Here is a 21,109-nt window from a genome sequence, read left to right as displayed (position 1 = left end):
ACTCTAGGTCCATCCACCCCACTACACTGAAAGCTCCTTGCAGGCAAGAGAGAGGAGTGAAGCATGTCTGACCACATTGCCAGTACTTACTCTAGTCCCTGATGAAAAGTGTTTATTAAAAGTTTGTTAATTAATGGACACAAGAATTAAAGTTTTCTAACTTACCTTCTGTATAAATCACAGGAGTGTAATGACATCTCTCAAGTAGCCAATATATTTTGAGAAGAATCTGTAAGAATCAAACAGCATTAAAAATTGATGTTTAATAGGGCAAAGAAAATTCCCAATTATTGAATTTATCATTTATTTTATATTTCAAATATGGATATCCTTGTAGCTTTTGAAATTTTTCATTGTAAAATTTAGGTGTTCACAGAATATGGATTAAAAAGCAAATTTACTTCGAGGTATTGTTTCTATTTTGACACAAAGTCATAAAAAAAAACTATTACCAAAGAAGATGTTTAAAATAATTTAAATATGTGACTTGTAACAGCTACATATATTGTAAATCTACTGTTCTAAAAATAAGGAGCAATTATCCCTTGTTTACTTTAACATTTAATATGCTGAACAGTCTGGAGAACCATTTATTTACTAACAAATATATGTAAAATAGGGTAGTGAAAAACAACTCCGTGTGCTTTTTTGACTGTTTGAAAATTATATTTGAATTACTGAAAAAACTGAAAATGTTTCAAAACATTATTTGAAAGATGTGTAAGAGAGAGGATAGGAAAATATGCCTGCATATTTATTGCCTAACAATTTAAATTACAAATATGGAGAGTACAAACTTTCAGTTATGAGTAGTTCTAGAACTTTCATGTACAGCATGGTGACTATAGTTAATAATAATGTACTGTATACTTGAAGTTTTCTAGAAGAATAGATCTCAAGTGTTCTCACCACACACACAGACACACAGGCACACACGCACACAAAAGATAACTATGGGAAATAATGAATATGTAAATTAGCTTGATTATGGTATGATTTCCTGATTTCACTTTGTGAAATGATTGTGGAATCATTTTCACAATGTGTATGTAGATCAAAACATTATATTGTACAACCTAAAAATATACAATTTTTATTTGTCAATCATACTTCAATAAAGCTGGAAAAAATACACAGACGTATATATACAGATATATACATGTATACATATATATGTTTTGTGTATGTATATATACACATACATATGTGTGCGTTTTAGCATCCTTAAATTTGCATTACCTATTCCAGTTTTTGCTGGAAAATACTATTTTTATTGTTCCACAAAACATAGCACACCAAGGTTGATCAGCAGATTTGAATCCCAAGTAACTGTCCTCTCTCTCCAGCAGTTTCTGACAGGTTTGCCTGTCCTTGGGTTTGGTGAATTCCCTCCCTGCTCTCACCTCCACTGGCAGAATCCCCAGCTTACCCCGACCCTCTAGTTACAGCCCTAATCCTCCAAAAATTTCATGAACATAAAGAAAGGTTTCTCCTCAGGAAAAAACTGCATGGTTCTACTGTTGACCAACTATGGGTTTACAATATGATCAATTCATGTGATTTGTCTACAAACCTGGAAGGGCAAATTGAATACATTTTATTTTCTCTCAGAATAAGTGAAGGTACACATCAATCTACAAGTGAAAATAAAATTTCATTAAAATGTACTTAAAAAAGAACTCCTTGCCTAGCCCTAGATCCCAGAGGTTTTCTCCCAGGATTTTTTCTAAAAGTTTTATAGTATTATATTTTATATTTAATTTTGTGATCCATTTTTGAGTTAATTAGTGTGAAAGGGGTGAAGTTTGGGTTGAGTTTTTTTAGCCTGTGGACATCCGTTTTCTCCAGCATCATTTGTTAAAAAGACTAGGCTTCCTCTCTCAGAACGAAATTAGTAAAGTGAAAAAAAAAATGAAACATAAAACTGAAAGTGAAGATTTTTATTCTTTGTAAAAAAGTTTTAATATCTCTCCGTTAATAAACAAATAACAATTTATGGATAGAGTTATGTTAAACAATAATTTTGCAGTTGAATCATGCTCAAAATCAACCCACCAAGTTTGAGAAAAAGACCTCGTTAACTGAACCGCTATGGAGACCAGCACAACTCCCAGGTATATTGGTGAATTTGAGAGAGAACTTGATAGCACATGGCCGCAGTTTACTTGGCTGAGTGCCACCTGCATAGGCACAAATGACCCAGTTCTGAAACTCATCTGGCTCCTGAGCAAACGAAATGTAAAGGACTATGTATTAGTTTCCTGTTGATGCATAACAGATTACCACAAGCTAAGTGGCTTCAAATAACACCCATTTATTAACGTATAGTTTACAGCAGGCTGGATTCAATGGTCAGAGTATCATAAGGCTGAGAGGAAGGTGTTAGCAAGGCAGATTCCTTGTCTGGAGGCTCTAGGAAGACATCTGCCTCTAGGCTCATTTAGGTTGTTAGAGTACGGTTCCTTGCTGTTGGAAGTGTTAGGTCCCTTATTTTCTGGCTGTCACCCAGAGTCCTTTCTCAGCATCTTAAGACCACCCACATTCCTTTTCATGTGTTTTCCTCTGCCTTCAAGCCAGCAATGATCTATCAAGTCACCTTGTACATCAAATCTCTCTGACCTTCTCTTCTGCTGCCAGATGGAGCAAACTCTGTACGCAAAGTGCTTACCTGATTGGGTCCAGTCCACCTGGATAAACTCTATGTATTAAGATCAATCCATTCAGTTTTAACTACAACTGCAAATTCTCTTCACAGCAGTATCCAGATTAGTGTTTGAATGAAGAATCAGAGAACAGGAATCTTGGAAAACCAGGTTTAGAAATCTTCCTACTATAAGCCTGTAATGAGTTAAGCGCATTTAAGCCCTTCTGGGCTTTCCCAGAGGGGTCTTGTAGTTGATGATGAAACATTCTAGTTAGTTACCATGTGATATTTACACATTAATCCTCTACATCTTCCTGGGACCTGCGATGTCCTCCAGCTCTTCCACATTCATCAGGTTCCATAAAGTTCCTCAGAGGCACTACCATCCTCACCTGGTGTGGCCGAAAATTCCACCAGTGGCAAAGCAGGAGATTCCTTGAGGTGCCCCTTGATGAGGGGCAGGAGAGAGGACATGGTCTTCTTTTCTGCTTTGGTTTACAAAATTTAAAGACGTATCAAAATTTCAGAGCTTTTGTTGACAGTTTTTTTGTTTTCACGTCTAACTCTTTGTCCTCTCCTCCATGGGGCTCAGGCATCAATGAATGGACCTGGTCCAGGTGATGAATCTAACTAACAGGAACAACCAGGATTTGACCCGGACCAGACCTCCTCTAAGATGTCTAAGTTTTGGTCTCACTTTAACTCACGACCAATAACTTCACAAGGGCCCTCATTGTTGCCCAACAATTCTAACATATTCCTTTGTCTGTTCACTCTCTCATGCTCCTAAATTATTTCATACTTCACATCTTCTCTTTCTGAAAACTTCCCAAGTCTCCTCCTCAGTGACCACCCTCAGCTGATGACTTGCTTCTGCTGACTAAAAACAATTGCACAGCGTGAGAGTTGTGAGTTAAGTTTTATCTGGGGCAAAATGAGGACTATAGCCTGGGAGACAGCATATCGAATAGCTCTGAGAAAGTGCTCCAAAGAGGAAGTGGGGAAGGTCAGTATATATGTGATTTTGGTGAAGGAGGAGTACATGCAATCAAGCAGATATTTTTTGCAGAAGGTCCTGCTAGTTTCGTGAAGGTTACTGCTAGTCATGAGGAGCAGACATCACCATGAAGAATTTTTTAGTGCTTTTCTAAATATGAGGAGATGCAAGAATTGGGCTCATAAAATCATCTCCTGAAAATATCTAACTGTCTAAGGACCTGTTCTGCCAGTTTTTTCCAGAGCACAGAGTGCCTCATTTCTGATCTCCACCCTGAATTCCTTTCAGGGGGTGATGAAGGTCAGCAGATGCAGTGGCTCATAATTTAATTTTTGTAGAGGTAGATGGCAAGTGCCAATTTGTATGTGACATTTCCATAGGCCTGAGAAGACAGAAGCAATCGGAAGGCAACTTCCCTATTTTCCCCACATCTGCCCACCTACAGGCCATTGTGTCCATGCACCCTGCCTTCCCTCCTGACACAGTGGATTCACTGTCCATGCCCCGTTCAGAGACCAAACCTTCCACTTTGCACCAGAATCTATCTACTCTCTCCAACAAAAAGATACAAGGCAGTATACTGCCCCAGATATTCAACACCACCACCTCATGGATAAACAATAAAAATTTTATTTAATCATTACAATCAGCATACAATGGTACCATACTTTTTGCATCTTAAAAAATAAATACATAATACCTCTTTTGACCTCCATATCCACCTCTAAATACTCCTCCATTTCTCTTCTCCAACTTACATATATACTTGAAATTTTCTTTTTTTAAATTGAGGTACAATTGACATAGAACATTATATTACTTTCAAGTATACAACATAATGATTCAATATTTACATATATTGCAAAATGATCACCACAACAGATCTAGTTAGCATCCATCACCATACACAAGAATTTTTTTCTTGTGATGAGAACTTTTTTTTTTTTAATTTATTTTCTTTTGGCTGTGCTGGGTCTTTGTTGCTGCATGTGGGCTTTCTCTAGTTGCAGCAGGCAGGGGCTTCTCATTGCAGTGGCTTCTCTTGTTGTGGAGCACGGGCTCTAGGCACGTGGGCTTCAGTAGTTTCAGCATGTGGGCTCAGTGGTTGTGGCACATGGGCCCTAGAGCGCACAGGCTTCTGTAGTTGCAGCACGTGGGCTCTAGGGCACACGGGCTCAGTAGCTGTGGCTCACTGGCTTAGTTGCTCCAAGGCACGTGGGATCTTCCCGGACCAGGGATTGAACCCATGTCCCCTGCATTGACAGGCGGATTCTTAACCACTGCGCCACCAGGGAAGTCCTGATGAGAACTTTTAAGATCTACTCTCTTAGCAACTTTCAAATACGCAGTACAGTATTATTAACTGTAGTCACCATGCTGTACATTACATCCCTATGACTTAATTATTTTATAGCTGAAAATAAATTTTATTTTAAATGAATTTTATTTTATAGCAGATGCAAACTATTATATACAGGATGGATAAACAACAAGGTCCTACTGTATAGCACAGGGAACTATACCCAAGCACAGGGAACTATATCCAATCTCCTGGGATAAACCATAATGGAAAATAATATTTTTAAAAATGTCTCTATGTGTATAACTGAGTCACTTTGCTGTACAACAGAGATTGGCACAACATTGTACACCAACTAGACCACAATTAAATAAATAAATAAATAAATAGGATGGCAAAGAGTAGAAATCAATCAGTCTCCTTCCTTTATGTTTAAAAGTAAGCATGCTGTTATGTTAAACAAAATTCAAAATTGAAATTACGTAAAAATTCCTACAGAATTCATTCTGCAGAAGAGGCTGAGGAAATAACAAGCATGGCAGCCATAGCAATACAATAAAATATGAGTCCTATGGGACCACAGAGCTCTTGCTATCATTAGCAGTTGAACAGAAGTGGAGAGTCAACATCAAATAGCAGCTACCTGGATCTGTAACAGCTAAAATAATACTCATATGATTATAAATATAAATAGCACAGGGGAGAGAAATGGGCGTGGGTTTAATAAATTGAAATTCAAGTATAATTCCAGAATGAAAACCAATTCCTTAGGACTGATTATGGCAAGATAGTTGTACTTTATATACTTTATCTTTTGGTACATTATTAGAAACTTGTGCAAACATCAGAGCACCTTATTACTTTTCCAGCACAAGAATTATTGATTATAAGAGACACCGTTAATACTTTAAGAGGACTAAAACAGGAAAAATAAATACTAGATTAAATATGCACTTTAATTTTAAAATTCATACTGACTAGTAAGTATGAAATAGTAAGTATGAAGAACATGTCTAACCACTGAAGGATCACAGCAACAGTCTCAACATACTGATTAGTAATTAGACTATTTTAGTAGCTTCAGTCAGGGTGGATACCACATTACAAAAGGCACATTAATGAACAAATGTAGCTCTAGAGGAAAACAAACAGGAGATGAGGATTCTGAAAATTTTTCCTTAGAACTCAATGGCCATGTCTAAGATTGGCTGAGAGTATAAGACCTAACGGAGGAGTAGTAACATATGGAAGTAAGATCCAACTAGCTAAGAAAAGATAGGTGAATACCACGGACATTGGTTTTCAAAGAGGGATGTTTGTAATGAACCCAGACTCTCCTGGTCTGCCTGGAGCCCTCTCAGCAGAGTTGGACAACACTTGCAGGATGCTATACAAAACAACATCTGTGGCACAGAAAGTTTAACTAGAGGACTGACATGTGTGCGACCAGAGGACATGCATTTAAGAGGGACTTTAAGGATATCTAGTGTGACTCCACAATTCCATGGATGAGTTAACCAAGGCCCAAGGAAGAGAATAATAATGCAGTTGATAAAGAGCTGGGCTTGGTCTAATCCAACTTTGCAAATTTAGTGATAAGACTAAAATTCTAGAGGGTCACCACTTTTCATTCTGAGAGCCCTGAATTTCAAACTCAGAGCTGTTTTTTCTCAGGAGATGGGTTCTCAGGCAGCTGCTTCCTGAAGAACATACACTGCTAATAAAAGACTAATACACAATTAAACATTCTAGCAGTCCTCATTTATTTGGCTTACATCCTCATATTCCCCTTTAATATTTTTAGACACTATCAAGGTTTACAATCCTAATCCAGTATAAACTGTAAACACACACATATACATACACAGACAGGAAGTTTCTTTCAGAAGTTTCGTAATTTTCTACGGTCTTTATTACAAAACTGTATCCCATGGAGTGCACAGCTTGGGAAGTCAACGGCATTTCCTTTCTAAATCCCTCTTCGTTAAGTCATGCCTTTAAGTGCACTTATAGCACCAAACTCAGGGCTATTAAAGGCAAATTGATAATTTTTCACGCTGAAATCTATCTATACTTACCCACCTATTTTTACCATGGTGGTACTCTCCAAAACTTTGAAGTCACTCAAGCTGATTTTTCCCAGAAGGAACTCATTCTATTAGTAAATGTTAATGCCAAGAATATAGATAATCACAACAAAAAGAATAAAATACCTAGGAATAAACCTACCTAAGGAGGCAAAAGACCTGTACTCAGGAAACTGTAAGATACTGATGAAATAAATCAAAGATGACACAAACAGATGGAGAGATGTACCATGTTCTTGGACTGGAAGAAGAAATATTGTGAAAATGACTATACTACCCAAAGCAATCTACAGATTCAATGCAATCCCTATCAAATTACCAATGGCATTTTTTACAGAACTAGAACAAAAAATCTTAAAATTTGTATGGAGACAAAAAAGACCCCAAATAGCCAAAGCAGTCTTGAGGGAAAAAAACGGAGCTGGAGGAATCAGACTCCCTGACTTCACACTATACTACAAAGCTACAGTCATCAAGACAATATGGTACTGGCACAAAAACAGAAATATAGATCAATGGAACAAGATAGGAAGCCCAGAGATAAACCCACGCACCTATGGTCAACTAGTCTATGACAAAGGAGGCAACGATATACAGTGGAGAAAAGACAGCCTCTTCCATAAGTGGTGTTGGGAAAACTGGACAGCTACATGTAAAAGAATGAAATTACAACACTTCCTAACACCATACACAAAAATAAACTCAAAATGGATTAAAGACCTAAATGTAAAACCAGACACTATAAAACCCTTAAAGGAAAACATAAGCAGAACACTTTTTGACATAAATCGCAGCAAGATCTTTTTTGATCCACCTCCTAGAGTTATGAAAATAAAAACAAAAATAAACAAATGGGACCTAATGATACTTAAAAGCTTTTGCACAGCAAAGGAAACCATAAACAAAACAAAAGGACAACCCTCAGAATGGGAGAAAATATTTGCAAATGAAGCAATTGACAAGGGATTAATCTCCAAAATATACAAACAGCTCATGCAGCTCAATATCAAAAAAACAAATAACTCAATCAAAAAATGGGCAGAAGACCTAAACAGACATTTCTCCAAATAAGACATATAGATGGCCAAAAAGCACATAAAAAGATGCTCAACATCACTAATTATTAGAGAAATGCAAATCACAACTACAATGAGGTATCACCTCACACTGGCCAGAATGGCTGTCATCAAAAACCTACAAACAATAAATGCTGGAGAGGGTGTGGAGAAAACGGAACCCTCCTACACTGTTGGTAGGAATGTAAACTGGTACAGCCACTATAGAAAACAGTATGGAGGTTCCTTAAAAAACTAAAAATAGAGCTACAATATCATCCATCAATCCCCCTCCTGGGCATATACCCAGAGAAAACCATAATTTGAAAAGATATGTGCACCCCAATGTTTTTTGCAGCACTATTTACAATAGCCAGGACATGGAAGCAACCTAAATGTCCATCAACAAAGGAATGGATAAAGAAGATGTGATATATATATATATATATATATATACACAATGGAATATTACTCAGCCATAAAAAAGAACAAAATAATGTCATTTGCAACAACATGGATGGACCTAGAGATTGTCATACTGAGTGAAGTAAGCCAGACACAGAAAGACAAATATCATATGATATCACTTACATGTGGAATCTAAATAAATGATACAAATGAGCTTATTTACAAAATATAAGTAGAGTCACAGATGTAGAAAACAAACTTGTGGTTACCAGGGGATAAGGGAGGGGGAGGAATAAATTGGGAGACTGGTATTGACATATACACACTATTATATATAAAAGAGATAACTAATAAGAACCTGCTGTATAGCACATGGAATGCTACTCAATACTCTGTAATGGCCTATATGGGAAAAGAATCTTTAAAAAAAAAAAAAAAAGTGGATACATGTATATATATAACTGATTCCCTTTGTTGTACACCTGAAACTAACACAACATTGTAAATCAACTATATTCCAATAAAAGATTTTTAAAAAGAACATAGGTAAATTGCTCTCCTCAAGAACCTTTATACTCTTTAAATTATTTCATACTGCATGACAGTTAGTAATAGCAAAGAAAAGTGATTTCAGTTACCCCACAAATTGGTACTATAGTGCCGTGAAGACACTTGCTTGACTAGGATGTTAGTGCACTGTAATTTTCTGATTAATTAAAATATCTAGGTTTCTTAAAGTTATTTATTTAATGTAGCCAATAAACGGCTGATAGACACTAAATTTAATAAAAGAGGAGAAAATCAGGATCTCCAATACAGGGAAACCAAAATGGTTTAAAAAGTTATCATGCATTACTATTAAGATTAAACCTCAAGGGAATGAAGTCAGGGAAGATAGTGAAGTTGGAAGCACCAAGAATTCATCTCTCTACCTGGACAGCAACTGTACTAGGAGAAACTATCAGAGGTGGATACTTTGGAACTTTGGAGTTTATTTGAACACTTGTAACTTCAAGGGGATAGCTTGGCTAGGACATTTTCATTAATTTTGGTTTATTTCAACCATTAGGGTGGTTGCAGCTACTCAGCCCCCTACCCCAGCCCCATACCAGACAGCTGTGAAGAACGTAACCCAAATTTCTGGAGCAGCTTCCTCTGGAGCCAGGGTGGCCAATAAGATCCTTGTCATCCACATGTAGGTTCTTGGTTCTAACTGTGAATTACTGCTCTCACTGCTGAAGTGTGGATATGGAGGCTGGCCACCAATGTTCCAACTGCCACCAGCTGAAGTAATTTCCAGGAGGTTTAAAAGAGCCACCTGTTTTTTTGTTTGCTTGCTTTTTGTTTGTTTGTTTGTTTTTGATATTCAAAAGCAACTATGTGTATGGGGGAATTTAGAAAGCCACCATGCATACCTAGGGAAATATGGAGCTCAGAAAAGACATGCAGAAGATCTTAAGCTTTTACTCCAATACAGAGACACCTTATAGCAACTTTTTAAAGTACCAAACTCTGAGGAAAAGGGAAAATCTGATTTCCCCAGTTTCCATGTTATCAAATTCAAAAGTCCAATTTTCAATAAAAAAACAACAAGGCATACAAAGAAACAAGAATGTATAGCTGATTCAAAGAAGCAAAATAAAGCAACAGAAAATGTACCTGAGGAAGCATAGATGTCAAAATTACTAGACAAAGATTTTAAAACAACTCTTTTAAAGACACTCAAAGAGCTAAAGGAAGACATGGACAAAGGAAAATAATATATTAAAAAATATCAATGAAGAGAATAAATTATTTTCAAATAGAACCAAAAAGAAATTTTGATGCTGAAAAGTACAATAACTGAAATGAAAAATACCTCAAAAGGGTTAAAAAGCAGATTTGTGCAAGTGGAAGAATAAGTGAACATAAAGAAAGAACAACTGAAATTATCAAGTCTAAGGAACAGAAAGAAAAAAGAATGAAGAAAATTGAACAGAGCCTAAGAGACCTGTGAAACACCATCAAGTGGACCAACATAGGCATTGTGGGAATGCCATCAGGAGAAGAGAGAGAGAAAGGAACGAAATGAATAACGCCTGAAAACTCCCCAAATTTAAAGGATTGAAATTGCAATAAATGCATCTACAAATCCAAGAAGCTCAAAAACTCCAAATAGAATAAACTCAAAAATACTCACACTGAGATACATTATAATCAAAATGTTGACAGACAGAGACAAAGAGGCGATCTTGAAAGCAGCAAGAGAGAAGTGACTCATCACATACAAGTGGTCCCCAATGAGGTTATCTGTCAATTTCTCATCAGAAAGCTTGAAGGCCAGAAGTCAGTGGGTTGATATACTCAATATGCTTAAAGGAAAAAAAACTGTTGATGGGCAACTTTATATCCAATAAAGCTACTCTTCAAAAATGAGGGAGAAATGACACCCCTAGATTTTAAAAAGCTGAGGGAGGTCATTACCACCAGACCTTCCCTCCAAGAAATGTTAAAGGGAGTGCTTCAGGTTGAAATGAAAGGAAGATAGTAACTTGAAGCCATATAAAGAAATTAGGGTAAAGGTAAATGCATGGGCAACTGTAAAAGCTACTATTACTGTAATTTTGGTTGAGCCTGACTTTTATTTTCTAAAGCGTTTAAAATACAAATGCATAAAAATTATTAATCTATTTTATTGTATACAAAATGTGTAATGATGTAATCTATGACATTAATAACAGAAACTGAGGGTGGTGTGGTATAGTAGTGAGCTTTTTTATGTTATTGAAGTTAAGTTGGCATCAATTCAAATTAGATTATTATAACTTTGGGATATTAAATATAATACCCATGGTAACCACCAAGAAAATATCTATAGGATATACGTATAAAGAATTAAGAAGAGAATTGAAATATTTCACTATGAAAAGTTAACTAAAAATAAAGCAGTAATGGAGAAAATGAGGGACATAAAAACCTATAGGCATAGAGAAAACATATCTGTTTTCTGAAAAATGGCAGAAGTAAATCCCTCCTTATCAGTAACTACCTTAAGTGTAAATGGATTAAACTCTCCAATAAAAATACAGAGATTGGCACAATGAATAAATATTTATAATTCAACTATGTGGTCTCTATCAGAGACTCACATTACTTCCAAAGACAAATAGGTTGAACGTAAAATGATAGAAAAAATATTTCATACAAATGATGATGAAAATAGGGCTGGAGTGGCTACACTAATATCAAACAAAATAGACTTTAACTCTAAAAAGTTTACAAGAGACAAAGAAGATGTATCTTAATAAAAGTCTCAAGAAATAATCTAAGTATTCATCGACAGATAAATGGATAAAGATGTGGTGTATATACACTATGAATATTACTCAGCCATAAAAAAGAATAAAATTCTGCCATTTGCAACAAAGTGAATGGACCTAGAGAGTACTATGCTTAGTGAAATAAGTCAGACAGAAAAAGACAAATACTCTATGTTATCACATATGTGGTATCTGAAAAAATAAAACAAAGGTATATAACAAATTAGAAACAGACTCACAGATATGGAAAACAAACTAGTGGTCACCAGTGGGGAGAGGGAAGGGGAGAAAGGCAAAATAGGGGTATGGGATTAAGAGATACAAACTACTATATACAAAATAGACAAGCAACAAGGATATATTGTACAGCATAGGGAATATAGCCATTATTTTGTAATAACTTTACATGGAGTATAACCTATAAAAATATTGAATCACTATGTCTACACCTGAAACTAATAAAATGTTGTAAATCAACTATACTTCAATAAAAAATTAAATTAAAAAAGGTTCGATATCACAATGAAAATAGAAATTATAAACATTTATGCACTTAATAAAATACCTCAAAATATATGAAGCAAAAAATTGATAGAACAGAAGGTGAGAAATAGAGAGCTCTATAATAATAGTGGTGATTTCAATGCCCTGCTTTCAGTAATGGATAGATCAGTCAGACATAAGAGATGTAAGAAAATAGAGGACTTGAAAAATGCAATAAACCAACTAGATATAAAAGACATATAGAACACTACCCCAAAACAGCAGAATACAGGTTTTTTTCAAGTGCACATGGGACATTCTACAGGACAGATCACATGTTAAACCACAAAATAAGTCTGAATAGATGAAAAGACAGATATCATACTAAGTGCCTTCTCCAATCACAACAGGATGAAGTTAAAAATCAGTAACAAAGAAAACAGGAAAATTCACAGATTTGTGGAAACTCAACAACATACTCTTAAAGACGCCATCACAAGATAAATTAGAAAATACTTAGAAACAAATAAAAACACAACATACTAAATTTATGGGATGCAGTGGAAGTAGTGCTCAGAGGGAAATCTATAGGTGCAAATGTTTACATTGTAAAAAAATGTCAGATCTCAAATCAACAGCTTCATACCATAAGGAACTAGAAAAGGAAAATAAAGCCAAACTCAAAGCTAGCAGATGGAAAGAAACAATAAAGTTTAGAGCAAAGTTAACAAAGTAGAGAAATAAAACAATAGAAAACTATTAATGAAACCACAAATTGGTTCTTTGAAAAAATAAACAAAATTGACAAACCTTCAGCTAGACTGACAAAATAAAAAAGAGAAGACACAAATAACTAAAATCAGAATAACAGTGGAAGTATTACTACAAACCTTATAGAGGCAAAAAGGAATTATAGAAGGATACTATGAACAACTGTAAGCCAACAAATTAGATAACCATTAGAGAAATGGGCAAACTTCTTGAAACACACAAATGCCCTAAACCAACTCACAAAGAAAGAGAAAATCTCAACAGACCTATAACAGGTAAAGAGATTGAATTATTAATCTAAAACTTACCAGCAAAGAGAAGTCCTGGACCAGGTGGCTTCACAAAAGAATTCTACCGAACATTTAAAGAAGAATTAATATCAATCCTTCTCAAGCTCTTCCAAATCATTGACAAGGAGGGAACACTTCCTACCTCATTTTATGAGTCCAGCATTAATTTATATCAAAGCCAGAAAAAAAAATACCACAAGAAAAGTAAATCACAGATCAATAGCCCTTATGAAGATAGATGCACAAATCCTCAACAAAATATTAGTAAATTGAATCCAATAGCATTTTAAAATAATTACTTACCATGACCAAGCAGCATTTATTCCTGAAATGTAAGAGTCGTTCAACATAAGAATATTAATCAATGTAATGTGTCACATTAATAGAACAAGGAAAAAAACCACATGATTATCCCAATTGATGCAGAAAAGGCATTTGACAAAATCAAACACACTTTCATGATAAAAAAACTTCCAGAAGTCTGGAAATAGAGGGAAAATCCCTCAACCTATTAAAAAATATTTACAAAAACCCACAGCTAACATTATAATCAATGGTAAGGGACTGAAAACTGTCCACCTAAGATAAGGAACAAAAACAAGAATACCCACTTTCACTGCTGCTATTCAACATTCTACTGGAAGTTCTAACCAGAGCTATCAGAAAAGAAAAGTGAATAAAAGGCATCCAAAATAGAAAGAGCTAAAACTATTGCAGATGACACCATCCAGCATATAGAATACACCAAGTAGAAACTAATAAATTCAGCGAAGTTGCAGAGTACAAGATCAACACGCAAAAATCAGATGTGTTTCTAAATACCAGCAATAAAAAAGGCCAAAAAAAATTTAGGAAAGCAATCCTACTGATAATAGCACCTAAAAGAATTAAATACTTTGTAGTAAATCTAACCAAGCAGGTGAAAGAGTTGTACACTCAAAACTACAAAATATTGCTGAAAGAAACTGAAGAAGGGACTTCCCTGGTGGCGCAGTGATTAAGAATCCGCCTGCCAATGCAGGGGACAGGGGTTTGATCCCTGGTCCGGGAAGATCCCACATGCTGCAGAGCAACTAAGCCCATGCGCCACAACTACTGAGCCTGCATTCTACAGCCCACGTGCCACAACTACTGAGCCCACGTGCCACAACTACTGAGCCCACGTGCCTCGAGCCCCTGCTCTGCAACAAGAGAAACCACCGCAATGAGAAGCCCGCGCACTGCAACAAAGAATAGCCCCCACTCACCGCAACTAGAGAAAGCCCGCTCGTAGCAACGAGGACCCAACGCAGCCAAAAAATAAATGAATAACTAAATAAGAAACTAAAGAAGACAAAAATAAATGGAAAGATATTTATATTCATGGCTAGGAAGACTTAATATTTTTATGATGTTAATACCACCCAAAGCAAGCTATAGGTTCAATGTAATCCCTATCAAAATACCAATAGTTCTTTTCACAAAAATGGAATTTTAGGGGGCCTTAAATAGCTAAAACAGTCCTTAAAAAAAGAAAGAAAACTGGAAGACTCATACTTCCTGACTTTGAAACTTACTGCAAAGCTGTAGTAACTAATACAGAATGGTATTGGCATTAAGGACAGACATATAGACCACTGGCATAGAATAGAGAGCTCAGAAATAAACTCTCACATATATGGTAAACTGATTATTGACAAAGGTGCCAAGACCATTCAATGGGAAAAAGAAAGTCTTTTCAACAAATGGTGCTGGGAAAACTGGATATCCACATGCAAAAGAAGTTGGACCCTTACCTCATATTAAATGCAAAAGTCAATTCAAAATGGATCAAAGATCTAAATTTTAGATCTAAATTTAAGAGCTCAAACTGTAAAACTCAGGGAAAAAAAATTTAAAGTCTTCATTACATTGGATTTGGCAACGACTTAAGGACTATGACACCAAAGCACAGGTAACAAAAGAAACAAATGATAAATTGGACTTGATCAAATTAATGTTTGTGCATCAAAGGATACTATCAAATTATATAAATAAATAATGGGGTAAAATATTTGCAAATAACATCTGATAGGGGATTAATATCCAGAATATATAAAGAGCTCCCACAACTCCATAACACCAAATAACCCAATTCAAAAATGGGCAAAGGACTTGAATAGACATTTCTCAAAGGAGATATGCAAATGGCTAATAAGCACATGAAAATGTGCTCAATATCATTAGTCATTAGGGAAATGCAAATCACAGCTACAATGAGATAGCATTTTATACCTACTAGGATGGGTTAAAAAAAAAAAAAGAAAACAAGTGATGACAAGGATGTAGAGAAATTGGAACTCTTGTGCATTGCTGGTGGGAATGTAAAATGGTACAGCTGCTGTTGAAAACAGTTTGTTGTTTTTTCAAAAGACTAAACATGAAACTACCATATGACCCGCAATTTCATTCCTAGGTATACATTCAAAAGAATTAAAAGCAGGGACTTGAACATATATATGTACACCAATGTTCATAGCCAAGTTATTCTCAATAGCCAAAAGGTGTAAATAACATGTGTCCTTGAGCAAAGGAATGTCTAAACAAATTGTGATATATACATACAAAGGAATATTATTCAGCCATAAAAAGAAGTGAAATTTTTATATATGCTGCAACATGGATGTATCTTGAAAAAATTATGCTAAGTGAAATTGTCCAGATACAAAACAACAATCATTTGGTGATTCATAGAGACAGAAAGTAGAATAGAGTTAAGGGGAAAGAGGAATTATTGTTTAATTGATACAAAGTTTTTGTTGGGGATGACCAAAAAGTTTTAGATATAGTGGTGATGATTACACAACATTGCAAATGTTATTTGATGCTACTGAATTACACACTTCGGAACAGTTAAAACGATAAATATTACGTTATGCATATTTTACCACTATAAAGAAAAGATCCTCAATTTCTTTGAAGTTAAGATAAACAGGTGAGAATAATGATTTTTAGAAAAAAAACTACAAATATATGTTAATTGAGAGAAAGTTTTTTTGGCAATAAATTTTAAAGGAAGTGTTTAAATTGGACCTATACAGTAAAAAATGATAAACATAATCGATAAAAATCCTTGATAGAAGTTTCATAAGTCACAGAAGTACTTTTTAAAGTTACAGTTTTTAAGGTCACTATGCTTCTCCTTACTTATTTTCATTTTGACTTTATGTCAACCTGAGAAAAAATAACCAGATATGTCCAACAGTAACTCCAGAAAATTAAACAACACAATGCTGGAAAGGTAGAATCCGTCAACTATCCAAGGCACTATAACATAAGTACAGTTGCTATACTGTTCTGAATGAATTACTGAAGTTTTAACAGAAGTATTCTTTTAAAAAGCATTTGACTGAATGACCACTGGACATCAACTCAAGGTAGAAGAGGCATATATAGGATTTCCCATCTCTGATTGTTTCCAGAATTTCATGGTGTATATAATGTAATATCCCAACTCTAGAAAGAAGACCACGTTGACCAAGAGAAAGGCTGCTTTCTTAATCTTAGTTTCTGATCCAAAATTTTCAGTGGTTTTTCACAGTCTAAAAGACAAACCCAAATTCCTTAATGCGACATTATCTGGGGCTCAAAGTATAATATTGCCAATCACTCCCCCAAGTTCTGAAATCTTCCTAGAGTCAAATTGCTTCTGTCAAGTATTCATCACAGATGTGATTCTGCTCAGATGTGTGATTATTTAATTTCTCCCACTGTATTAGACTGAATTTTTGCTCAGCACATATCCCCAGTGCTCAGCAGGAATTAATTAATTAGTTAAGACTATTAGAGCCATCTGTCTATGCATCATCCTTCCTATAAATCCCCTTCTCACCTTTCACCTCCTACCAGGCCTTCTCACCTCTAGCCTCTTACTACTCATCCCATATGAAAACCACCTTCTGATGAGTTTGCTAAAACCCAGTTACATCACATCCCTGTTCCTCAATAAGTTGTATTCAGATCTCAACTTTCTTGGTTCTCCAGATCTCAACTTTCTTGGTTCCTGCCTTATATTTTGCTCCACTCATCTGGCAAACTGGACTATTCACATTAGTCCCAAACATTCCTCCACACATTAGTTAATGCCATGCTCTCTGGCACAAGAGCCCCTGTGCTTCTCTGCCCATTAAAATAATACCCAAATTTCAAAGTTGGCCTAAATGTCACTTCTTCCAGGTAGCTTTCCTCTTATTGCCCTACCTGAAAATGAGATTCTTGTTTTTAACTTCCCTGGCATTGGAGACATACCTCTTTCAAGGCACGCATTATATGGCATGCTTACTTCTCTTAAAATTCTCTTGAAATCATGGATTGGACTGGGTTTACCTCTCTGTCTATGGCACCCTGCAGAGAGTCGATGCAGGCTCAGAGTGCTGGACAAGCTGGAGAAAAGGCCCCTGAACTGCACCAGAGAGCAGGTGAAAGATCTAAGAGAAAGTGTGAGAGCCCTCTGACCCAGGCATTCTAGGCAGATCTTCAACTAACAAGTTGATCTCAAGTCATTGTCACTGCTCATCATTTATCATTGGTGCGCTTAAAGAAATGTATCCATACCACCTCAATGGGCAAAATGGCGCTAGGAAAATGCATATTTAGCTGATACATTTGAGTTTTCACTTAAGATACAAGGATCACACACATTACACACACTTCTCTTTTTTTCATTTCTAACACACATGAATATTAAAGAGAGATACACTTTATTAGTGCTTGTTGTCACCAAAGAAAGTGGTGGGCAAAAGCAAAAACAGCAGAGATGCTCTGAGTGTCCTTATTCTAGACTTTATTGAATTTTAAAAGATTCTAAGGCTCAAACTAGTCCAGTAGAGGCCAAGACATATGCAACTAAAAATCTCATTGGGTACATATTCTATTGTGTAAGCATGGCAAGTGGTGAAAATACACCACCTTACATTCATTTGGAGGTCAATCCAGTACCATCATATGAATTCTTTAGCAATTTGGAACATTTGGGTCAGGATGTTTATTTGCTGCATTTGAAAATAGGAAAAGAGAGGATCTGGACAGAGAAGAGATCTTGATTAGAATATGTTGGAAGTCCTTTCAAGTCCAAGTTTTGAAATTCCCATTTGAATGATTGGGAGAATAGCTTATTTTCATGATAGAGCTCTTTTCTTGGAACCAAATTCCACAGCTCAGGTACAGAGCAGAAAGAAACAGCCCAGCCCCACCCACTTTATAGCTTGGTGGTGGTGGTCTGGTCTCTGATTAGCAAAGAAGCTGAGGCAACAGGCTACAGTTATGGCAACACTTGGCTTCCTGCAGATTTCCACAGATGAAGGAAGAAAACAGGGGTGATAGTGCGCACGGGCTGCTGTGTATGGCTGTGCATGCTTTTCATTGTACAGTCTGTGCATCGAATATTGCAGCAGCCCTGGACAGAGCTGGGTAAAGGAATACTTACTCGTTTCTTCATCATCATGCATCCTCCGACCTGGAGAATGTGAAGCAAATTTTCAAGAGGTAAAAGTTTACTACATCCAAAGAACAAGTGAATAATGTTATCAGAAATTGTACCCAGATGAAGAAGAGGTGGAATTATTGTACAGTGCTCCTACTGAGTGGTGTATTAAACTGACGACATATTTTAGTCTCTTTGGTGGAAAATCATGACCCATTAGGATTTCTGCTCATAAATATTACTTCTTTTGTGCTTTTCTTTATATTTTTCTGTTTTGTTTATTTATTTACTTATTTACTTATTTATTTTTGGCTGTGTTGGGTCTTCATTGCTGCGTGCAGGCTTTCTCTAGTTGCGGCGAGCGGGGGCTACTCTTCGTTGCTGTGTGCGGGCTTCTCATTGCAGTGTCTCCTCTTGTTGCAGAGCATGGGCTCTAGGTGCGTGGGCTTCAGTAGTTGTGGCATGTGGGCTCAGCAGTTGTGGCGCACGGGCTTAGTTGCTCCGTGGCATGTGGGATCTTCCCAGACCAGGGATCAAACCCGTGTCCCCTGAATTGGCAGGCGGATTCTTAACCACTGCGCCACCAGGGAAGTCCCTTTTTGTGCTTTTTTTTAGCCTAGTTCACTATAAAATTAGACAGATGTTCAGAGAGAAAATTAAGCACTGATATCGGATTGAAGCATTTAGTGTATTTCAAATGAAATACATAGATAATCCTGCCTATTCATGTATGTCCAAGTTGAAAAACAAGTGATTTGAAGGAGTTTAGCCCCATGTTATGCTGGAGAAATTCTACAACCTAAAACAAATTCAGCTCTATTTATTCTGATTCAAACAGAAAACACTTAGGTATCTACAAATACTCATATATGTAAGGTGGTCAAGCAAGTCCTTAGGTGTATTCATCCAATGTAGAAAAAGTTCTGGAGATCACATTCATATCCAGAGACCATACATAATGTAATCCACAAGAAAGATCTTCAGCTACATACCTATTCTTCCCACCAGATATTAAATTATATCTTTATACAAACTAAAAGTTATTTTTTCATGATTTATGTAAATAAGTTAAGCATGGAAATGGTATTCAAAATATATTTATACATATGCATAATAGAAAATTTTAAATTGAAAATGGCTAATCAATTTTATAAGGAAAATTAAATATGATAAAACTAAGAATATAGTATAAGTTTTGAAGCAAAATATTGTTGTCTATACCATTTTTATTTTAGATATTTTTAGTTTTTATTGAAGTCACTATAGTTTGTCAATGACTTTCGGGAAATTAGAAAATATTTTAATATATTTACAATCACTATGCCACCATTACTCAGGTATCTCTAAAGGGAAAGAAAATCTGTATTTTAATTCTGGGAGGAGGAATAAGACCTTGGTCAAGGCTGAAGTTGGTAATTCAGAGTTCCCCTTTTTGCATAACCGACATTTCGTAGTTCCTATTTCTGAGTGATCAGGTTATATAGATTCTCATACTTCTCCCAGTCCCTCCTTATTTCTGTCATCAACCATTTCCCCTCCCTTATTGTTTATCTTAAATTGCATGGCCTCTACCAGGCTGCTGGTCTTTCCAGTGGACCTTAGTCCCTGGGCTTCATTCTCCCCCTCCATGTCTCTCCTCACATTTCACACTGCAGGGCACAGGTGCAGATTCACACCCAGACACACCTTGGCACCACACTCACACTTCAAAAATTTAAAAAACAGGACATTAAAAAAAATTACCATTGGTATTTTACAGGCTCAAAAAAAACAGGCTTATTTTACCATTTATTTATATATTTCCTCTATGGTGAAGTTTCTATACAAATATTTTGCCAATTTCCTTACTGGATTTTTTTCTTCTATTGCTGAGCTGCAAGTCTTCTTTACATACCCTGAATATAAATCCTATGTCCAATATATGTTTTACAAGTATTTGCTTTCAGTCTGTGACTTGTCTTTTTAATTCCTTAACAGAGTATTTTGAAGAGCAAAAGCTTTTAAATTTAACAAAATCTAGTTTATTAGTATGTTGTGTCCCATATATCAATAAAAATTTTTATGAGTCTATATAGAAACTCAGAACTACAAATATCTTCTCATAGTTTTTCTACAAGTTTTATAGTTTTAGCTCTTCCATTTAGGTCTATGATCCATTCTGAGTTTATCTTCATATATGCTTTGAGGTAAGAGTCAAAGATCATTTTATTGAATATGTATATCTAATTGCTCTAGCACCATTTATTGAAAATATGTCTTTCCCCTTTGAATCACTTTGGCACATTTGTTGAAAATCAACAGACCATCCCTTTATGTGTGGATTTAATTCTGGACT

The 21,109-nt window shown here is 35.8% G+C and overlaps 1 protein-coding gene and 1 long non-coding RNA gene across 2 annotated transcripts in view; both read right to left on the bottom strand.

Moving 5' to 3' along the window:
* LOC309633727 (uncharacterized protein) overlaps nucleotides 1-21,109 on the bottom strand; it is a 1,009,062-nt gene that overhangs the window by 593,075 nt on the left and 394,878 nt on the right. Inside the window, exon 9 of the mRNA XM_082402982.1 lies at nucleotides 166-229. Within this exon, the coding sequence (XP_082259108.1) occupies nucleotides 166-229 (64 nt within the window). The remainder of the gene's footprint in view (nucleotides 1-165; nucleotides 230-21,109) is intronic.
* LOC309633746 lies at nucleotides 4,256-10,692 on the bottom strand. Its single transcript, XR_014247706.1, has 2 exons — nucleotides 7,624-10,692; nucleotides 4,256-6,542 (listed from the first exon to the last, which is right to left on the bottom strand). It is a non-coding gene; the product is annotated as an uncharacterized lncRNA (long non-coding RNA).

This window comes from Balaenoptera borealis (assembly GCF_965194805.1).
Source record: "Balaenoptera borealis genome assembly, chromosome: 8".
Taxonomy (NCBI): domain Eukaryota; kingdom Metazoa; phylum Chordata; class Mammalia; order Artiodactyla; family Balaenopteridae; genus Balaenoptera; species Balaenoptera borealis.
The sequence above is the reverse complement of the archived record's forward strand: the minus strand, read 5'-3'. Positions and strand labels throughout refer to the sequence as shown.